At 42.3% G+C, this 17056-nt stretch overlaps 2 protein-coding genes across 2 annotated transcripts in view; one reads left to right on the top strand and one right to left on the bottom strand.

Annotated features, from left to right (window-relative positions):
• The window catches only part of LOC147999066 (disks large homolog 5-like), an 82647-nt gene extending 77641 nt beyond the window's left edge, over positions 1 to 5006 (bottom strand). The window contains exon 1 of the mRNA XM_087596062.1: positions 4889 to 5006. The gene's annotated coding sequence lies outside the window, so the exon portion shown is untranslated. The remainder of the gene's footprint in view (positions 1 to 4888) is intronic.
• On the top strand, positions 1177 to 5859 carry LOC147999065 (uncharacterized). The gene is made up of 6 exons (XM_087596071.1): positions 1177 to 1333; positions 2353 to 2512; positions 3684 to 3827; positions 4461 to 4627; positions 5349 to 5454; positions 5578 to 5859. The coding sequence occupies exons 1-5, from the start codon at positions 1207 to 1209 to the stop codon at positions 5411 to 5413; spliced, it is 663 nt and encodes a 220-aa protein (XP_087452197.1). The 5' UTR covers positions 1177 to 1206; the 3' UTR covers positions 5414 to 5454; positions 5578 to 5859.
• The last annotated feature ends 11197 nt before the right edge of the window (positions 5860 to 17056 follow it).

Genomic DNA, 17056 nt, shown 5'->3' with positions numbered 1-17056 from the left:
TTGTTAAAATTCCAATATTGCAAAAAGCTTTATATAGGGCCCATCACATTAAGGGTCACTGTGCACTGTTCTATCTAAAATGGCCTAATCAGAACTGACTACCATATAACACTTCCTGCAGTCCTCATATGAGAAGCTTGAGCTTTTTGCTTTGACTTTTTCTTTTCTCTTTCTTTCTTATTTTTTGCTATAGAAGTTGAGAGAAAGATAGTTAGGGCCATGAATTTGCCCCGAAAATTTGAACTATGGATGTGATCAATCAGTGTTAATGTATGAATTCTATACAGTATTCATTTTTTAATATGATAGATGCTTTTGTGTTTGGTAGGGTGGCCATTTCCCAGTGTACAGGTGCTGGGACCTTGCTCTATCCACTTAATGATGTTTATACCTTCATTTTAGACGTTTATGTGCACCCCCTATATCTCTTGACTATTTTATTTTTTCTGACAGAAGCTCATGGTATATCTTACTCAGGCTTGTGAGCAGTGCTCCTTTAGCGACATTGGTGCAGAGAGGAGAACCCCACAAGCAGCATGAGGTTCCCTTCACTGATGGCTCCAATATTGCACTTTCCTCTGCCAACTGGTCTCCACACTGTTCCTAGCACCTTAAAGACTTCAACTCTTTCTCCTAAGGAATTTTCTGGCAATTGTCGATTGCTAAGCACATGACTTCATGAGTGTTCCCCTAACACACACCCATGTTGTAACCTACCATGCAGACTATTTCTTGATGTGATATAAAGCACCTGTACAGAATGAGACAGGAGAACTTTTGACTGCATATTCAAGCTGGTGTGAAATCTCAGGAAGTTTTAATGGCTAACATTGGTGAATGAGGACAATGTGAGTTAGTGAGACATTTTTTGGGCAAGATTTGAAAGGAAACATTCATTTAGATGCATAGGAATTACTAAGGTTTTTTTCTAATCAAGCCTTGAAGAAAAATTGTCTTTGAAAGCAGGAGATGCTCAGTGGCTCTGCCCCAGGAAAGTCTCCTGGAAAGGGCACCTCTGCTTATGCTCAGTACAGGGAGAACATTAGCAGGAGGCAAAGTCTGCTCCCCGTGACATCAGCTGTCCCTTCTTGGACATTCTATTGTCTCCTAGAGAGTTCTGGCATCCTCTGTGATGTCACCAGTGTTGTAGTGACAACCAGTGCCCTAGTTTCTCTCAGTCTGAGTCTGGCAGTTACAAGCTAAGACATGTTTTCCTGTCTTCGCAAGCGTTTTGGGAGGGGGAACGTCGATTGTGGAGAGACTAGAGTGAAGGAGTCTGGCCTTTCGTCTCTAAGTAATGATGGACAAAGACAGCACTTCTGGGGAATGTGGAGTAAGTACTGGGCAGTATATTTTGAGCTTCCTGTCAGGGGTGCTGGAGGCTTAAGCTGACCTTTCTAGCCACAACAACTGGAGCATCTGAAAAGGAATTGAATTTCCATGAATATCACAATTCCTTAAAGTCAAGGATTTCAGAACTTTAGATTCACCATCCCCACTGGGAGGCTATAGTAAGGCCAATGCTATTATACTGGGAACTTCTGGTCTTTACTTTTCAGTTCATTTGTTCTGTTACATTGATATAATAACACCATCAGGAGTCATGGAGGGTCCACCTTTTCTGAGTTTAGACAGGGCATCAATGTACTTCACTATCATTGCTTCTTTAAATACAGTGGATATCTGACAGTAGTAACAGGGGGAGAATTGTGCTCCAGGCAATAACCTTATGTTCTTAGACCTTCTCTGATTTCTTCTAACTGGAAGGGTCATCGTTAGCTTTATATATTAGAGGTTGTGTGTTACAAACATGTTTCTACAATACAAAAGCTATTTGGAACGTGTAGACCAAGATGCAGCCTGTAACCTATTGGCACTTCTGGGGTTTTGGTGTTTCAAATAGGGGAACAGATAAGTCTGTTGACCATGTCCTCCTTGGAAATGCATTTTAAATCTAAAGTTGTTGGCCTAGAGTATCAGGGTAGGACATCTGAGTGTCTCCAATCATTCAAATGTTGTAGATGGTGAATTTATCATCTGAGTTCTGAAACCACAGGGGTGAGGAAACCAAGCTGTACCCTGTTCAGCTGATAATAATCCTGGAGAAGCCATCTCCGTCGTCCATGTAAGCACGTGATATCCGGCATAGGGAACACCTGGCTGCTTACATCTCTTGGTCTCTATAGAGTAGTGGGAGAACTGAGATCCACTGAGGAGGATCTTAAGCATAGACCAATCGCCTAGCAGTGACACTGGGTTCCAGGCTTGTTCTCCTGTTTAGGCCTAACTGTGGTCTATGTACACTCTATGCATTCTCCCCATGCAGGTTCACTTGTGTTCTTCTACCTACAGACGCTGGGAGAGAAACATCTTCCCCTGAAACTGCCCTAAGCGAGAAGCAGGCCAAGAAGGAAAAGGAGAGGCTGATTAAAGAGCTGCAGCTCATTACCAAGGAGAGAAATGACCTGAGATATCGCCTGAGGTTTCTGACAGAGAGATCCAAGAACAACAGGTATGGATCCCTCCAAGTGCTTTGTTACATTCCTGGGTCTGCAAGGTCACCTTCATATTATCCTATTAAGGTTTTGGGTTCTAGAAAGCTGTGCCCCCTAACCACCCTGTGCTAAACCTCACCTCCCATATAGAGGAGATTCAGAATCTGACCCTGAGGAGCGAGATGGAAAATGGACTCATCTGCTTCCATTTATTGAAAAGCAGAACTTGTGGACTGAATGAAGAATTCAGGAATAAAGTCAGGGAGAGTGAGTGCCCAGTGTGCATTTGCAAAGCCCTTGACAGCTGGTGTCTTTGCAAGATTGTAATTGCAGTGAGTTTATGGTCAGTCTCTGTACTGCTAGGCAGGGCACTGAGTGCTGGAAGATCCAGGCAGCAGCCTGAGGGTCCTGGTCCCAAACTGTTCATCTCAATGCTTGAGTAGAAGGTCTCAGGCTCAGGCCTGTTTGTTATTGTCTGTGTGTCTTGCCCTCTGAGACAGCAATGGTGCATGCATTTCTCCTGGTTCTCACAGTGCTCTCTGTTTCCATATTTCTCTTTCTCTTTCTCTTACTCTGTTTACATTGCTCTTTTTTGTGGATATGTCTCAGTCTGTGAGTCTGTGTGTGCATACATCCAAATGCATATGGACAACTTTTGTATGTTTATATTTCCCTCCACACTTGGAATCTAGGGGTCTACGTCTTGGCCTGAGTATTTACCTGTAACACTTTCATGGTCATGTGAATGCTTTGTTCTGGGAGCCCCACTGTCAACAACACAGTTCTTTGCCTATGTGGACACGTTTGTCTGTTTATTTTTATTCTTTGTGCAGATTATAATTTTGTGTTGATATACGGTCTGTTATCAAAACAGGAGAAAAGAAATCACAGGTTTCTGGCTGTGTTGGGGTGGGGGAGCATGGAGAGGTGTGGCCTAGGCTCTTGATAGCTTAACTGGCTTGACTGCAGATTTCCTCTTGATTGAACAAAGGGAGCCAGGGAACCCTCCCTCTGGATGCCAAGCTTCTGGTGTCCTGGACGCAGAAAAACACGTTTCTGAAGCTGAAGAAGATCCCAATATGTAGAATTCAGAAGGTGTCCTTCCAGGACTGGTGTAGTACAGGACCCACCCCAAGTTCATATATTCCTAAATGCTGATGTTCATAGTATTCTATCATTTGGGGCCAGGCCACACTTCAGGCCAAATCCGTATTACGAAGACCTGGAGAGAATGGAGGAGGTGGTCATGTCAATTCTGCACAACTTAGAGATGGAGAACACTGAGATCCATGAGAACAGCCATAAGCTGAAGAAGGAGATTACCTTCTCTAGGTAAGTCCTGGTCAGAAAGGCTATCACCTGTGGAATGGCCATTTCTGATTTCTTTGTTATGGATTGGAAGGTCTTCAGCTATGATTCTATCTCTTGTGCTGTTTACACATCAGTGTGCCAGGGTCATTAGGACTCAGTTTTCAGTTCCATAAAAGACTGTTACTCATCCCAGGATTGTCTAGGCATCTTCAGAAGGCTCCAGATAGAACAGTAGTGATTGAAGTCAGCAGAAGGTTATTAGGCTGACCTGGACCTATGGTGTCATACCAGGTTTTACAAAACTTAGTGCGTGGACCACATGGTTAGCATGACCTTCTCTTGGTTCTACTGACCTGCTTTGAGGGTGTTTGCCAACTACTAATTGATGTTGCCCCCATGTATTGGTCTTTCATGGATAGTTGTAGATCCATGTTCTTTTTGAGAGATGCGGACACTAACTGGTGCTCGGCCCAAACAAACAATTTATTCTTCCTGGAATTAACTCTTTGTGGTTTGTGCAGCAGCCTTATATGTATCGAGATGTATTTTATTAACTCTTCAGGGGTACCTGGAACCTGGTATGGTTAGTGAGACTTGGGAGTAGGAATGGGAGAAAGGGACAGCATGATCTTACTATGCAGACTGTATTTCCAGAAACCTGCTCAGCCAGCTCCTGATGGAGAATACATGTAGGAAGAAGTTGGTCCCACAGATGCAGGGGAGCAAGGAGGGACATCTTGATTGTGCACTGAACCAGAAATATTTGGTTGACTTCAACAAGAAAGATAAAGACCAGCAACGTCCAGATCCAGCATCATCAGGTAGGGACGAGCAGCTGAGTTAGCTTAACAATATCTGATAAAATTTGCCAATTTGATACAACTTTGCTTTCTCCTACCACCTTTCTAATTTACACTCCCAACCAGCCAACCCCCTCATGCAATGGAATTGTTCATTGCTCTGCCTATGCACAAGTATTCTGGGAAGTTAACCACTTTTCAGAAGCTGAATTATTTTGCAAGTATATTTTGCTGCTCTTTTTGAATCTGCAGTATAGAAATGGTGACAGATGAATAACATACCTCATTATTGCATATCCATGTGATAGATTGGATCCTATGCAGAGTTTTGAACAACTTCGTGGTCCTTTGACAAATGACACTCTGTGGTCATGTGACTTCTTGTGTAGGAAGCACCTTTCTGGGATAAGAACCAAGTGCAAATGTCAAATTAGTACTTGTCATTGGCTTTAACCTTGGTGACATATGGACATTTCCTTTCTTCCTGCAACCCAATGAGGTCCCTTCCATTGCCCTGTTCTTGGTTTGCACTGGTATAAGTCTGGGTCCCAGATTGGCAGCCCACATTACTGTGAGGGTTGCTGGAGATTTTGCCCTGCCCACAGAGTTAGCAACAATGATATCAGGTAAAAGGTCCATGTTGACTGTCCAATAGAACTGAGGTGGTAGAAGGCAGGATTCTGACAGCTGGCTTGCGTTTCACCACCAAGTCAGTGTCTGAAAAACTGCCTTCCTCTCCCAGGTCTCAGAAAGTGCAAGAGAGCTGGAATTGGACACACACCAGTAAGAGAGCTTCCTGAGGAATAAGTTGCTTTCTCAGGAGTCCCTGATGACAAACATCCTGAACGGTAACAACATTTTTTGGATGAGTATTCTTCCTCAGAGTTAATTTGTCATTTCTTAGAGACCCTAAATTTATATAACACTAAGCCAGCCTGACTGATTGAGGTCTTACTCACTTTCTTCTTCAGAAAACACCACTTGAGAGACAACTTGGGGGACCGCCTTTCATTATGTGTGCTAGAGGAGAAACAGCAATACATCTGTGCTTCTAAATGTTTGTTAAGAATATGCTGTTTAGAAATATTTTTGTTATGATTTTAATTGAAGTTTTCTTTTTGTTGTTTCATATTTATATGTTCTTGTTACTGTTTTTCACTTTCCAATATGTTTAAATATTTTTATTCATTCATTTTAATCCTGTTTTGTTGTAAAAATGTATTCATTATGAATAAATATTGATTTTTATCTCTTGACTCTTAAGACCATCATTCTTATTCATGGGTTCTGTCCCCTCCTGAGGGCTTAGAACTGACAGCTAGAGATGGATCTCTGCCTGTTCCATGGAGCCTGGGCTAATTAGCGAATTCAAAGTCACCAAGGGGTACCCAGTGTCACAGTGTCTTTTTTGAGGAGAATGTGGCTTTTTCTCGGCACACACTTTATGATGTAATCACTGACATGCTTTACCCAATTGTTAGGGTCCATGTGGTTCTTCTGAGAGAGCAGCAGATGCTCTACCCTGTGAGTTGTCACCACAGCTCCTGCAGGTGGCTTTTGTTATTCCACATGAGGTGCTGTATTAGGTGGACAGGATCACCTCCATTAAATAGAGAGATCTCAGGAGATGTGTATTCACAGGGAACTTACTGAGCTGTGCATGCTCAACGTGTTAGGTTGTCAGGCATCCCTACAGGGCTCTGGTGTCCCCACTGCTCATTGTGGGTCAGGATCATCCTCCAGCATCACTTAGTGTCCATATTAGAGCAGATCTTTCACCTGTTGTCAATGATGACCATATCTGTTATGCACATCTGATAAAATACAGAATAGAAACTAGCTTCCTGTAAGCCAGCTTGGCATAATGAGTTCTTTTGGTAGCAAGAAAAGTATCTTAATCTAAGCAGTTTAGGGAGGAACCTCAAGAGCATCCATAGTGAATGTAGCCTACAGCTGTGAACACAGGTTTCTTTTGGAGAGCAGGCCTGTGCAAGCCCAGAACCTAGGTGGGACAGTTCAAGCTACCCTTTTTCCATGGCCAATCTGGGATCGTATTGAGAATGTATTTTTTCCAGGTGACTCATTTCCAATTTATGGAATGGAACTAACGTACTGAGAGTGGAGGTGACTCACAGAGTTAAAGTACAGAAGGAATAATCCAGATGTCCACAAAAGCTTGCTGTCACCCCAGGGCTTTTAAAAGCTCAGCAGGTAGAGAAGCAATGTAGTATTTGGTTATTCTCATGCTTAGGTCTAGTCATTCATTATAAGCTGAACATGACACAAAAAGAGTCATCTGTGTCACAATAGAAACTAGTTGTAACTAGATTCACCCCACACTATCACATCACTACCGTATTTGAGGTTCTCAGTTACTATCTAAGAACCTGGAAGAGGCCTGGGTCTTGCTACACAAACTCATAATTTATGTGTTCATGACACTGTGTGCTTTGTTCTGTTAATGGTACCATTGGCATACAATACCTTGGATACTTTGTACTGACATCTGTCACATGAGACAATAGTTCATGTCATCCTAACCTGAATAAACTGTCCTTAGAGTACAGTGTGGTATGAGGGGCCTTCTTTTCCTGTGAGATGGGAAAACATTTCCAGTCTTCAGTCAAGTCTGTCAGCCATTGTCCAGTGCCTGTCTTGAGATGTCCACATTTTCAGCTGAGAGTCTTCATCCAGGCTGCTCTGTAATCTTTTAGAAGATTAATTGTGTTCCAGCCCTAGGATTTAATTCAGTGTCCCTGTACTTACCAGACATGCTCAAAGCCATAGGTTCTACCCTAACCGTGTGTTTTTTAGAGAAAAAAAATAAAGAACCACATTGCACTTGAAGTTTCTCCTCCAATATAAGGAGAGCCTGCATAGGGCCTTTAAGTAACTCTAAGCCCCAGTTCCCCACAACTCCCTCTATTGATTCCATTATTGATGTGTTTCATAGCAGCTCACTTTATTTTTGGTGTGGAAAGAATGTGCACCATGTCAGTAAAGGCTCTGTGTGTGTGTGTGTGTGTGTGTGTGTGTGTGTGTGTGTGTGTGTGTGTGTGTAGTCCCTAGTGAAAACTGTCCAGGTGCAGGCAGACTCATGTTACTACTGTCCCATGGCACCTTGCAGGCATTGAAATGGTGGGCTACTTTAATACAGCCTAAACCGGGCTGTGCATGGTTTGCAGTGAGATTGTGATGTTATCCCCACTAGAGAGAGCAACATAAGCTTCATTTATTACACGCTACTTTTACCAAGGTGAGGCAAAGCCTCATCTTATAGAGTGTCTGGTAGGATTTGACAGCAGGAAATTAATTCAAGGCTCAAATCAAATCAATCGATTACAAACAAAGAGAAAAATACAAAGAGTCAAGGGAACCACAAGATGTGTGTTGGTTTTTTTGTTTGTTTGTTTGCTTGCTTTTTTTGTTTCTTTTTTTCTTTTTTTTTTTTTTTTGTTGAGAAGATCCACCAGAGAGACAACCCCTTCCTCGAACAAACTGCATACAAAGAGACAATACCTAAATTGACAAAATTAGAAATGAAAAGGGGATATAACAATAGACAATGAACAAATTCAACAATCCTCCCTGGTTTGAGTGCCCTGGGGAAGTTGGGAAGCCACTTTTCCCTGACCTGTGTGACTTTCCCTGCATAGTGAGCTCTCCTGCAGGAGATGCTTTCACATGCTTCTTTAAAAGCACCTGTTCCTCAGATCTAGATCAGCTGTGAAAACAGGCCTCTTCAAGATAGTGTGAGAGCTACCCCTCCCAGCTCAGAGCTGCAACTCCATAGGATCCTCCACTCCCAGTGCTGTGTGGGTCCCATGGATAAGTCAGAGCAAAGTGCCCCTTCTGAGAAGTGACTTAGAACAGAAGGTTCAGAAGTGACAATCAACCCCCAAGTGCTTCTTCCAGGAGAAAGCAACCAGCTCTCCCTTTGAAACAGTGTAGGCTCCCACATGACCCAGTTCTGTGATTGGAGAAGATTTTCTGGAGCTTAGTTGCCCAGTCACAGTGGGGCTACATTCTTGATCCATGCTCATTCCTACAACAAACGGTCCTCCCCCTCCCTCCCAGGCCTTCAGTTGAACCGAGGTCCTTCCAGGACCAACAGACCTGAGAGAACAGAGTGCATCCCAGGGGAGAGAAGAGGCCTGAATGATTTTAAATGGGATAAAAACCCCATATCCACCATCTAACAACGTTAGGGTTGGTGCATATGTGGACTTCAGAACCTTAAGGTCAGATTTTCTGATAACAGCTGCTGGTGAAGCTGAAGTCTACTGTGGGTGGGATTGTCCCAGGCAGGGAGGGGATCTGACTCTGCAGGCCTGGCCAGCTTCTTCATTCTCCTGAAACTAAGTGTTGGTCAGCTGTAAATCTGAAGTGAGAGCTGGTTTTTGTCCACTCAAATGGATGACATTTCAATTCTCACGCATTATGTGAGACACACATTTACCCACGGGGGATTTGAACTCACTTCTATAGAAGTGACTTGGAGCCAACAGAGGGAAAGCATTCTTGCCTTTAGCATTCTGTCTGTATCAGAGACTACAGGGACTGGCTTCCTGGACAGACATGGCCAAGCAGACACACATTTTAATGAGGGAAAACTGATGTAAGAAATGTCCTGGGGACAGTGATTTCAGATTGTGCCTTCAGCCAGGAATCTCTGTTGCCATTAAGGCAAGCAGCCTTGGGCCTGCTAACTTGTCACTATGTCAGGGTGTCTCTGCTCTCACACCTGCATCAGGTCCTCCTCAGATGAAGGCTTCTCAAAAAAAAAGTATATAAAGCAATGTTTCTCAACCTGTGGGGAGCAACCACTCACAAAGATTGTATATAAGATACCTTGCACATTATAGCTTATAAGAGTAGCAATATTAGTTATGAAGTAGCAATGGAATAATTTTATGGTGGGGGTCACCACAGCATGAAGAGCTGTATTAAAGGGTTGCATCATTAGGAGTGTTTTGAACCACTGTCATAGAAGCTGACACATGGGAACAGACTCCTCAGATGAGTAGAGACCCACAGTAAGGGATACTGTGTCCCACCCTAGGACCCAGAGGCAGAATCTATCCCAGGAGTCTGTGGGTCACCTTGTCTTAAATTCTCCCAGGGTCAAGAATAGCATTGATCATCTCAGGAGAGTCAGCTTGCACAGCCACATCAGGCCCATGGCTTCCCTTTACAGAGAAGGATGTGGGTCTAAGTGACAGACAGTGAGACTGAGGGGACCCTGATACTCATTTGCTTTGAGCTGTGGTTTCTTCACCTGTAAAATGGACGTGTTTCTGCTGAATTGGGTTGTTGTGGAGATTAACAGAACATACAACCTGCTCAGTGTCTGCCTGGCATGGACACCTGCTGGTTAAATGGAAGCTGTCGATGGTGACGAAGGTAAAAGTAGAATCTCTAGCCCCATAGTGTTAGATGCCGGGTGCCAGACAGGGGTTGTAAGCATTTTGTGAATCTAAGACCACCTCAAATTAAAACCAAAGGCTCTTGTTTTAAATTTAAAAAAATAATCAAGTATAAAATACCAATATGAAATAATCATAATCAGAAATGAGCTAATTCCTGAAAGTCATTTAGCTTACATTTTCTGCTTCTATTTTCAAGGCATCTAGAGTAGCACTATACGAGATCCTAAAGCCTTCTATTATGGTGCTACCCATTCATTCCTCTCTCCTTGAGGACTTCTCAGGTGACTTAAGAAAACCAGATTTCCATTCAGATTGTCCCCAGCTGGTGTGATCTCTCTGTCCATGGCCTTGCCAAAAGCTGCAGAGCCAAAGTGTTGTTTTACAACACAAAATTCCAGACGTTAATTTTACCAATAAAGTCTCCAGGGTCAGATGCTGAAGTCAAGTAAAGCTCCCAACTGTCCTTCCTAATTCACTGACCTCTCAGAAGAAGAGCATTGTGGTTCCCTCTGCACACTATCTTAAAAATCCTTCAACTCAAAGACTTCCCATTGCCCTAGTTATCTTCATTTACTTTCAAGTCTTCCTTGATCTGCTCTGGACATGAATGCACTTTTTAGCTCTGCTATAAAGATGTCTGGTAGGTGAGCCATACTGTAATAAAGACGATGTTTTCAGTAAACAGCTCTTGATTTAAATGTCTGTGCCATGGCCATGCTATACCATAGGATAGTTTTTCATTAAATAATACATCCTTGGAGATCACAGTGTGATCAAATATCTTGCAACATAACTTAGTAATTTTCTCTCTATTATATAAATCAAGTTATTTGACAAGGATTATGGTTGTTTGCTGTCATGTCTGAGTGCATCGTCATGGGAATCCCCAGGAACATCAAAACTGGGCTTTTGAAACTGTTGCATATGGCTAACTGGGAGCCAAAACCAGCCAGGAGACTACTGATACTCAACACACATGAATTCACCTCGCCATTTTCATGTAGTTTTTGGTAAGAGGTCACCATTCCTGACCATGTCTCATTATCCAATATGCTGCTGAATGGGAGAGTTTGGGTGCAGTGAGGGGGTCACTCAACAAAACACAAAATCAAAGATCTCAGATAAACATATATGGTTTATTGAATTCAAAACATCCAGGAATTTCAGAACATAATTAAAAGACCAAAACTAAGGATAATAGATATAGAAGATAATGAAGATTTCTAGTTCCTAAGTCCAGTAAACTTCTTCAACAAAGTCATAGCAGAAGACTTCCCTAGGGTAAAGAAAGAAAAGACCATAAACATACAAGAATACAGAACACCAAATTAACTGGAACAGAAAAAAAAATCCCTCCATTTGCATAATAATTAAAACCAAATGCACAGATCAAAGAAAGTACAGTAAATGGGATAAAGGGAACTGATCTCATCCCACAGCTTCCTGCACCCAAATCCTGTGGGGAAGAGAGCCGAACACCCGAAATTGAGGACCCTCCTGAGACTGCAGTACAGACTGCCACTTCTGCCCACCTTTGCCAGCATCCATGGTCCAAGGGGAAACTGCATGTGTGCCTCTGGACACGGGACTATAGGAACAGTCACCTGAAGGTACCTGCGGTTCTGGTGTGGGCCCTTAACTGAACTGAACCGGTCAAACAGCTCCCTGCCCCCAAATACCTTGGGGGAGAGAGCTGGAACCTCAGAATTGCAGACACTCCTGAGAAATCAGAGGAGACTACCCTCTGTCCACATTCCCAACCCAAGAGGGAATCCCCTAGTGCCAGCTGGCCCCCTGAGTGGAGGGACCTAGGAGTACTCAAGGGCAGGAACCTTCTGATTCCTGCCTGCACCAAGAGCTGAGAGACGGTCCCCAGGAGCGCCTACACTCCTGAGAACAGAGCACCTTTTCCCAGAAATGGCTGAAAGAAAACAGGAAAACAGTTCTATAGGAGTGCTGACACAGAGGCCTATAGGAAGGTCAAGCCACTGTCAGAAACAGCAAGACCAGCTAACACCAGAGACAACCAATGGTTAGAGGCAAGCGCAGGAATATAAGCAACAGAAACCAAGACTGCTTGGCATCATCAGAGCCCAGTTCTCCCACCAGAGAAAATACCAGATTTCCAAACACACCAGAAAAGCAATAATTAGATTTAAAATCACATTTTATGACAATGATGGAGGACTTTAAGAAAGACATAAATAACTCCCTTAAATAAATGCAGGACAACACAAGTAAACAGGTAGAAGCCCTTAAAGAGGAAACACAAAAATCCCTGAAAGAATTACAGGAAAACACAACCAAACAGGTGAAGGAATTGAACAAAACCATCCAGGATTCAAAAATGGAAATAGAAACAATAAAGAAAGAACAAAGGGAGACAACCCTGGAGATAGAAAACCTAAGGAAGAGATCAGAAGTCATAGATGCAAGCATCACCAACAGAATATAAGAGATAGAAGAGAATCTCAGGGACAGAAGATAACATAGAAAACATTGACACAACTGTCAAGAAACTGTAAAATGCAAAAAGCTCCTAGCCCAAAACATACAGGAAATCCAGGACAAAATGAGAAGATCAAACCTAAGGATAAAAGGTATAGAAGAGAGTGAAGACTCCCAAATTAAAGTGCCAGTAAATATCTTTAACAAAATCATAGAAGAAAATTTCCCTAACCTAAAGAAAGAGATGCTCATAAACATACAAGAAGCCTACAGAACTCCAAATAGATTGGATCAGAAAAGAAATTCCTCCCGTCACATAATAGTCAAAACACCAAATGCACAAAACAAAGAAAGAATATTAAAGCAGTAAGGGAAAAAGGTTAAGTAACATATAAAGGCAGACCTATCAGAATTACACCAGACTTCTCACCAGAGACTATGAAAGCCAGAAGATCCTGGACAGATGTCATACAGACCCTAAAAGAACACAAATGCCAGCCTAGGCTACTGTATCCAGCAAAACTCTCAATTAACATTGGGAGAAAGCAAGATATTCCATGACAAAACCAAATTTACACAATATCTTTCTACAAATCCAGCAAATTATAGGATACAAATTATAGGATAATAAATGGCAAAGCCCAACACAAGGAGGCAAAGCTACACCCTAGAAAAAGCAAGAAACTAATCGTTTTGCAACAAAACCAAAAGAAGAGAAGCACACAAACATAATCCCACCTCCAAATATGAAAATAACAGGAAGCAACAATCACTATTCCTTAATATCTCTCAACATCAATGGACTTAATTCCCCAATAAAAAGACACAGATAACAGACTGGATACATAAAGAGGACCCAGCATTTTGCTGCATGCAGGAAACACACATCAGAGACAAAGACAGACACTACCTCAGAGTAAATGGCTGGAAAACAACTTTCCAAGCAAATGGCCCAAAGAAACAAGCTGGAGTTGCCATTCTAATATCGAATAAAATTGACTTTCAACCAAAAGTTATTAAAAAAGATAAGGAAGGACACTTCATATTCATCAAAGGAAAAATCCACCAAGATGAACTCTCAATCCTAAATATCTATGCTCCAAATGCAAGGGCACCTACATACATAAAAGAAACCTTACTAAAGCTCAAAACACACATTGCACCTCACACTATAATAGTAGGAGATTTCAACACCCCACTCTCATCAATGGACAGATCATGGAAACAGAAATTAAACAGAGACACAGAGAAACTAACAGAAGTTATGAACCGAATGGATTTAACAGATATCTATAGAACATGTCATCCTAAAACAAAAGGATTTACCTTCCTCTCAGTACCTCGTGATACCTTCTCCAAAATTGACCAAAATTTATAGGATAATTTGTATCCTATAAATTGGTCACAAAACAGGCCTCAACAGATACAGGAAGATAGAAATAATCCCATGCATCCTCTCACATCACCACGGACTAAGGCTGGTCTTCAACAACAACGACGACGACAGAAAGCCCACATATACATGGAAGTTGAACAACTCTCTACTCAATGACAACTTAGTCAAGGAAGAAATAAGGAAAGAAATTAAAGATTTCTTAGAATTTAATGAAAATGAAGGCACAACATACCCTTATAGAAGAAGGGGAGGAAATGGGGGAAGGGACTAATATATACGGGAAATTGGGAAAGGGAATAATATTTGAAATGTATATAAAGAAATATCCAATTAAACAAAGGAAAAAGCTTAAAATGGTAAAAATATATCATTTATTATTACATATACTACATGATACATATATTTATTATATAATATATATTGTTTCGAAATAAAGTTGTGAATTTATATCAGTAAATTTTGATCTACATACCTATACCTATGTGCTCAGGATTGTTTAAGAAATACAAAGGCATCTGTGGTGAAGAAAAGTTTAAAGCCCTGATCCAGATGACTCAAATTTCCTCATAGCCCTATGGGGTTAGATACTGGAAGCCTCCTGCAAAAGTTCACAAACCTGCACAGAGATGAAACGGTGTGGAGATCTTCACAGAGATTAGCTCTCTAATCTAATACTGTCAAGACGTTCTTCTTTCCCGTTTTTTCTTGATACTGATTCATCAGATGAGGGAGTCTTACAACACCCTTGGAAGCCTCCAGCACACTGAGACTAGGTAGGAAGGGTGCTGTTGCAATAAATAATAATAATAATGATAATAATAACAATAACAACAACAACAATAATAATAATAATAATCACCCCCTCATGCTAGAGCTGCACAGTTGGACCACATGGCACTGTCAGGTATTTCCACCTCGGCAGACTCTTTGACCCAGAGCTCTCAAAACCTCTCTACCTGACTCTCAGATTCTACTCTCTGGCCCTAGGAGCAGTCTCTCTGCCTCCATGGCTAGCCTCCATTCAGTGGCTGCCCATCTCGCGGCTCTCTGCTCATATTCCCTGCATCTGGCCCAGCGGATACAGTCACAATTCCCAGCAATCCAACCAAATCAAAACTCTTGAAGCTTGTAATTTATCAATTAGATTTATATCAGTAAATTCTCACTCCACAAAAATGACCACACAATAAACTGATAGCCAATTAATATTGATATAAACTGCGCACCTAGATGAGACAAATTGTCCTGTAATTACCCACCCCTTATAAGATTTTCATAGCTACCTGTGGCTATTTAAAGCCACACGGGGGTGGGTCATCTTTCTCCTCCTCCCTCTTCATTTCTTCTCTTCTCTATTTCTCCTGCCTTTCGAAAACTCTGCCCCCGCCTTTCCTTTTCACTGCCCAGTCACAGGCTTTACCTTTTCATGTGCCTGCCCTCACCTGCATCCACAGGGTGCAGTGAAGGAAATTATGGAAAATCTGAGATTTGGTGCTTTGATGACAGCGACACCCAATAACATACATTATTTACACTTTTACATTATAGTGATTCTCAGACACAATTTCATGTGATTTCATTGCGTAAGTTATGGAAAGTCATGGGCCCTTCCTGTAAGGTAAACATTAGGTTGCTGTTCAGCCTAGCTGCTTTCTATAAGACAAAGTAGAGGTTGCCTAGGCTACTCGCTCGACCCCATCTGTCAGGGGATGTAGCGTCTGAGGGATCTGACAGCAAGGTAAGGATCGGGAAAGTCTGTACAGGACAAGGGACTACAAACTGGGTCCTCTAAACAAGAAGTTCAGCAAGATGAAACTCTGAGGAGGGAAAAATTCTAGCACAGGGAAGTGGAGGCTTGAGATCATCCATCGTTCAATACAGAAACATAATCGTTACAGAGTCCCAGGCTATTAAGGACAACCTTGTTGAGTCTCTTAAATAAAAAGAAAGTAACGATGTAAGAGACAGGAGGAGAAAAATTATTTAAGTTGTGTCACCAAAGACTTAACTGGTATTTTGAGAAAAACGCCGAGTACAGCTCATTATTTAACAAAGGTTTGGAAGGTCTCATTTTTCAAAGCATTATATAGATAGGGGCGCATCTGCAATCCGGAGAAATAGGTGGTTATTCCAGCTTTTAATTTCAAATATTATTTTGTATATTATTCATACTGCTTACATGCATGCAAATTAAAGAATCATTGTTTTCTAGCGCGGTAACCCATGCTTGTAATCCCAGCACGCGGAGGACTAATGGGAGAGAACATTCATGACTCGGAAAGCAGTTTGTACCACGGAGAAGTTCCAGGCCATGCTAGGCTCCAAGAACCTGTATTTCAAGAACAATGGTAGAGCATGGAGACATCTCAATGGATGAAGTGCCGATTATACGAGCATGAGGAGCCGAGTTCAGATCCCCAACATCCATATAAGGAGGCAAGAGGAGAAGTGAAGGTCTGTGACCCCAGTACTGGAAGCGGAGATGAACGGCAAGCTCCGGGTCAATCTCCGGGTCAAGCTTCGGGTCAAGCTCCGGGTCAAGCTCCGGGTCAAGCTCCGGGTCAAGCTCCGGGTCAAGGCAGTGCCTTCTGGTTACTCAGACTAGCTAAGAAGGCGGCTCAAGGCACACAGAGAGTCAATGAAAGCATATGGTAGAGAACTGCAAAGGAAGACAGGTGACACTGGCCTTTCAGCTCATGGACACACACACGGGCAAGTTTACCAGCACACACGGGTGGGTGCACACGCATGCCGTGTTTTTATGGGAAATCAGATTTTCAGTAAGAGAAAAAAATGGAAGTTTGTCAGTGGTTCATTGCTAAATCTTAAAGTCTCCAAATGCAGGACCAAGAGCTCACATGGGGTCTCGAGCCCCTTCAAGCTCTTTCAGTTTTTTCTAAGATTCCTTCAACGGGGGTCCCGTTCTCAGTTCAGTGGTTTGTTGCTGGCATTCGCCTCTGTATTGGCTGTATTCTGGCTGTGTCTCTTAGGAGCGATCTACATCCGGTTCCTGTCAGCCTGCACTTCTTTGCTTCATCCATCTTGTCTAATTGGGTGGCTGTATATGTATGGGCCACATGTGGGCCAGGCTCTGAATGGGTGTTCCTTCTGTGTCTGTTTTAATCTTTGCCTCTCTCTTCCCTGCCAAGGGTATTCTTGTTCCCCTTTTAAAGAAGG

The sequence above is a fragment of the Rattus norvegicus genome, chromosome 19 (genome assembly GCF_021556685.1).
Source record: "Rattus norvegicus strain SHRSP/BbbUtx chromosome 19, alternate assembly SHRSP_T2T, whole genome shotgun sequence".
Classification (NCBI taxonomy): domain Eukaryota; kingdom Metazoa; phylum Chordata; class Mammalia; order Rodentia; family Muridae; genus Rattus; species Rattus norvegicus.
This window is presented reverse-complemented; position numbering and strand designations above follow the sequence as displayed.

What these genes read in the sequence shown, in the direction of transcription:
- LOC147999065 (XM_087596071.1), top strand. Translation starts at nt 1,207, where the DNA reads ATGTTTTCCTGTCTTCGCAAGCGTTTTGGGAGGGGGAACGTCGATTGT. An exon ending in GCACTTCTGGGGAATGTGGA is followed by an intron (nt 1,334 to 2,352) that starts GTAAGTACTGGG and finishes TTCTACCTACAG; the next exon opens with ACGCTGGGAGAGAAACATCT. An exon ending in GAGAGATCCAAGAACAACAG is followed by an intron (nt 2,513 to 3,683) that starts GTATGGATCCCT and finishes ATTTGGGGCCAG; the next exon opens with GCCACACTTCAGGCCAAATC.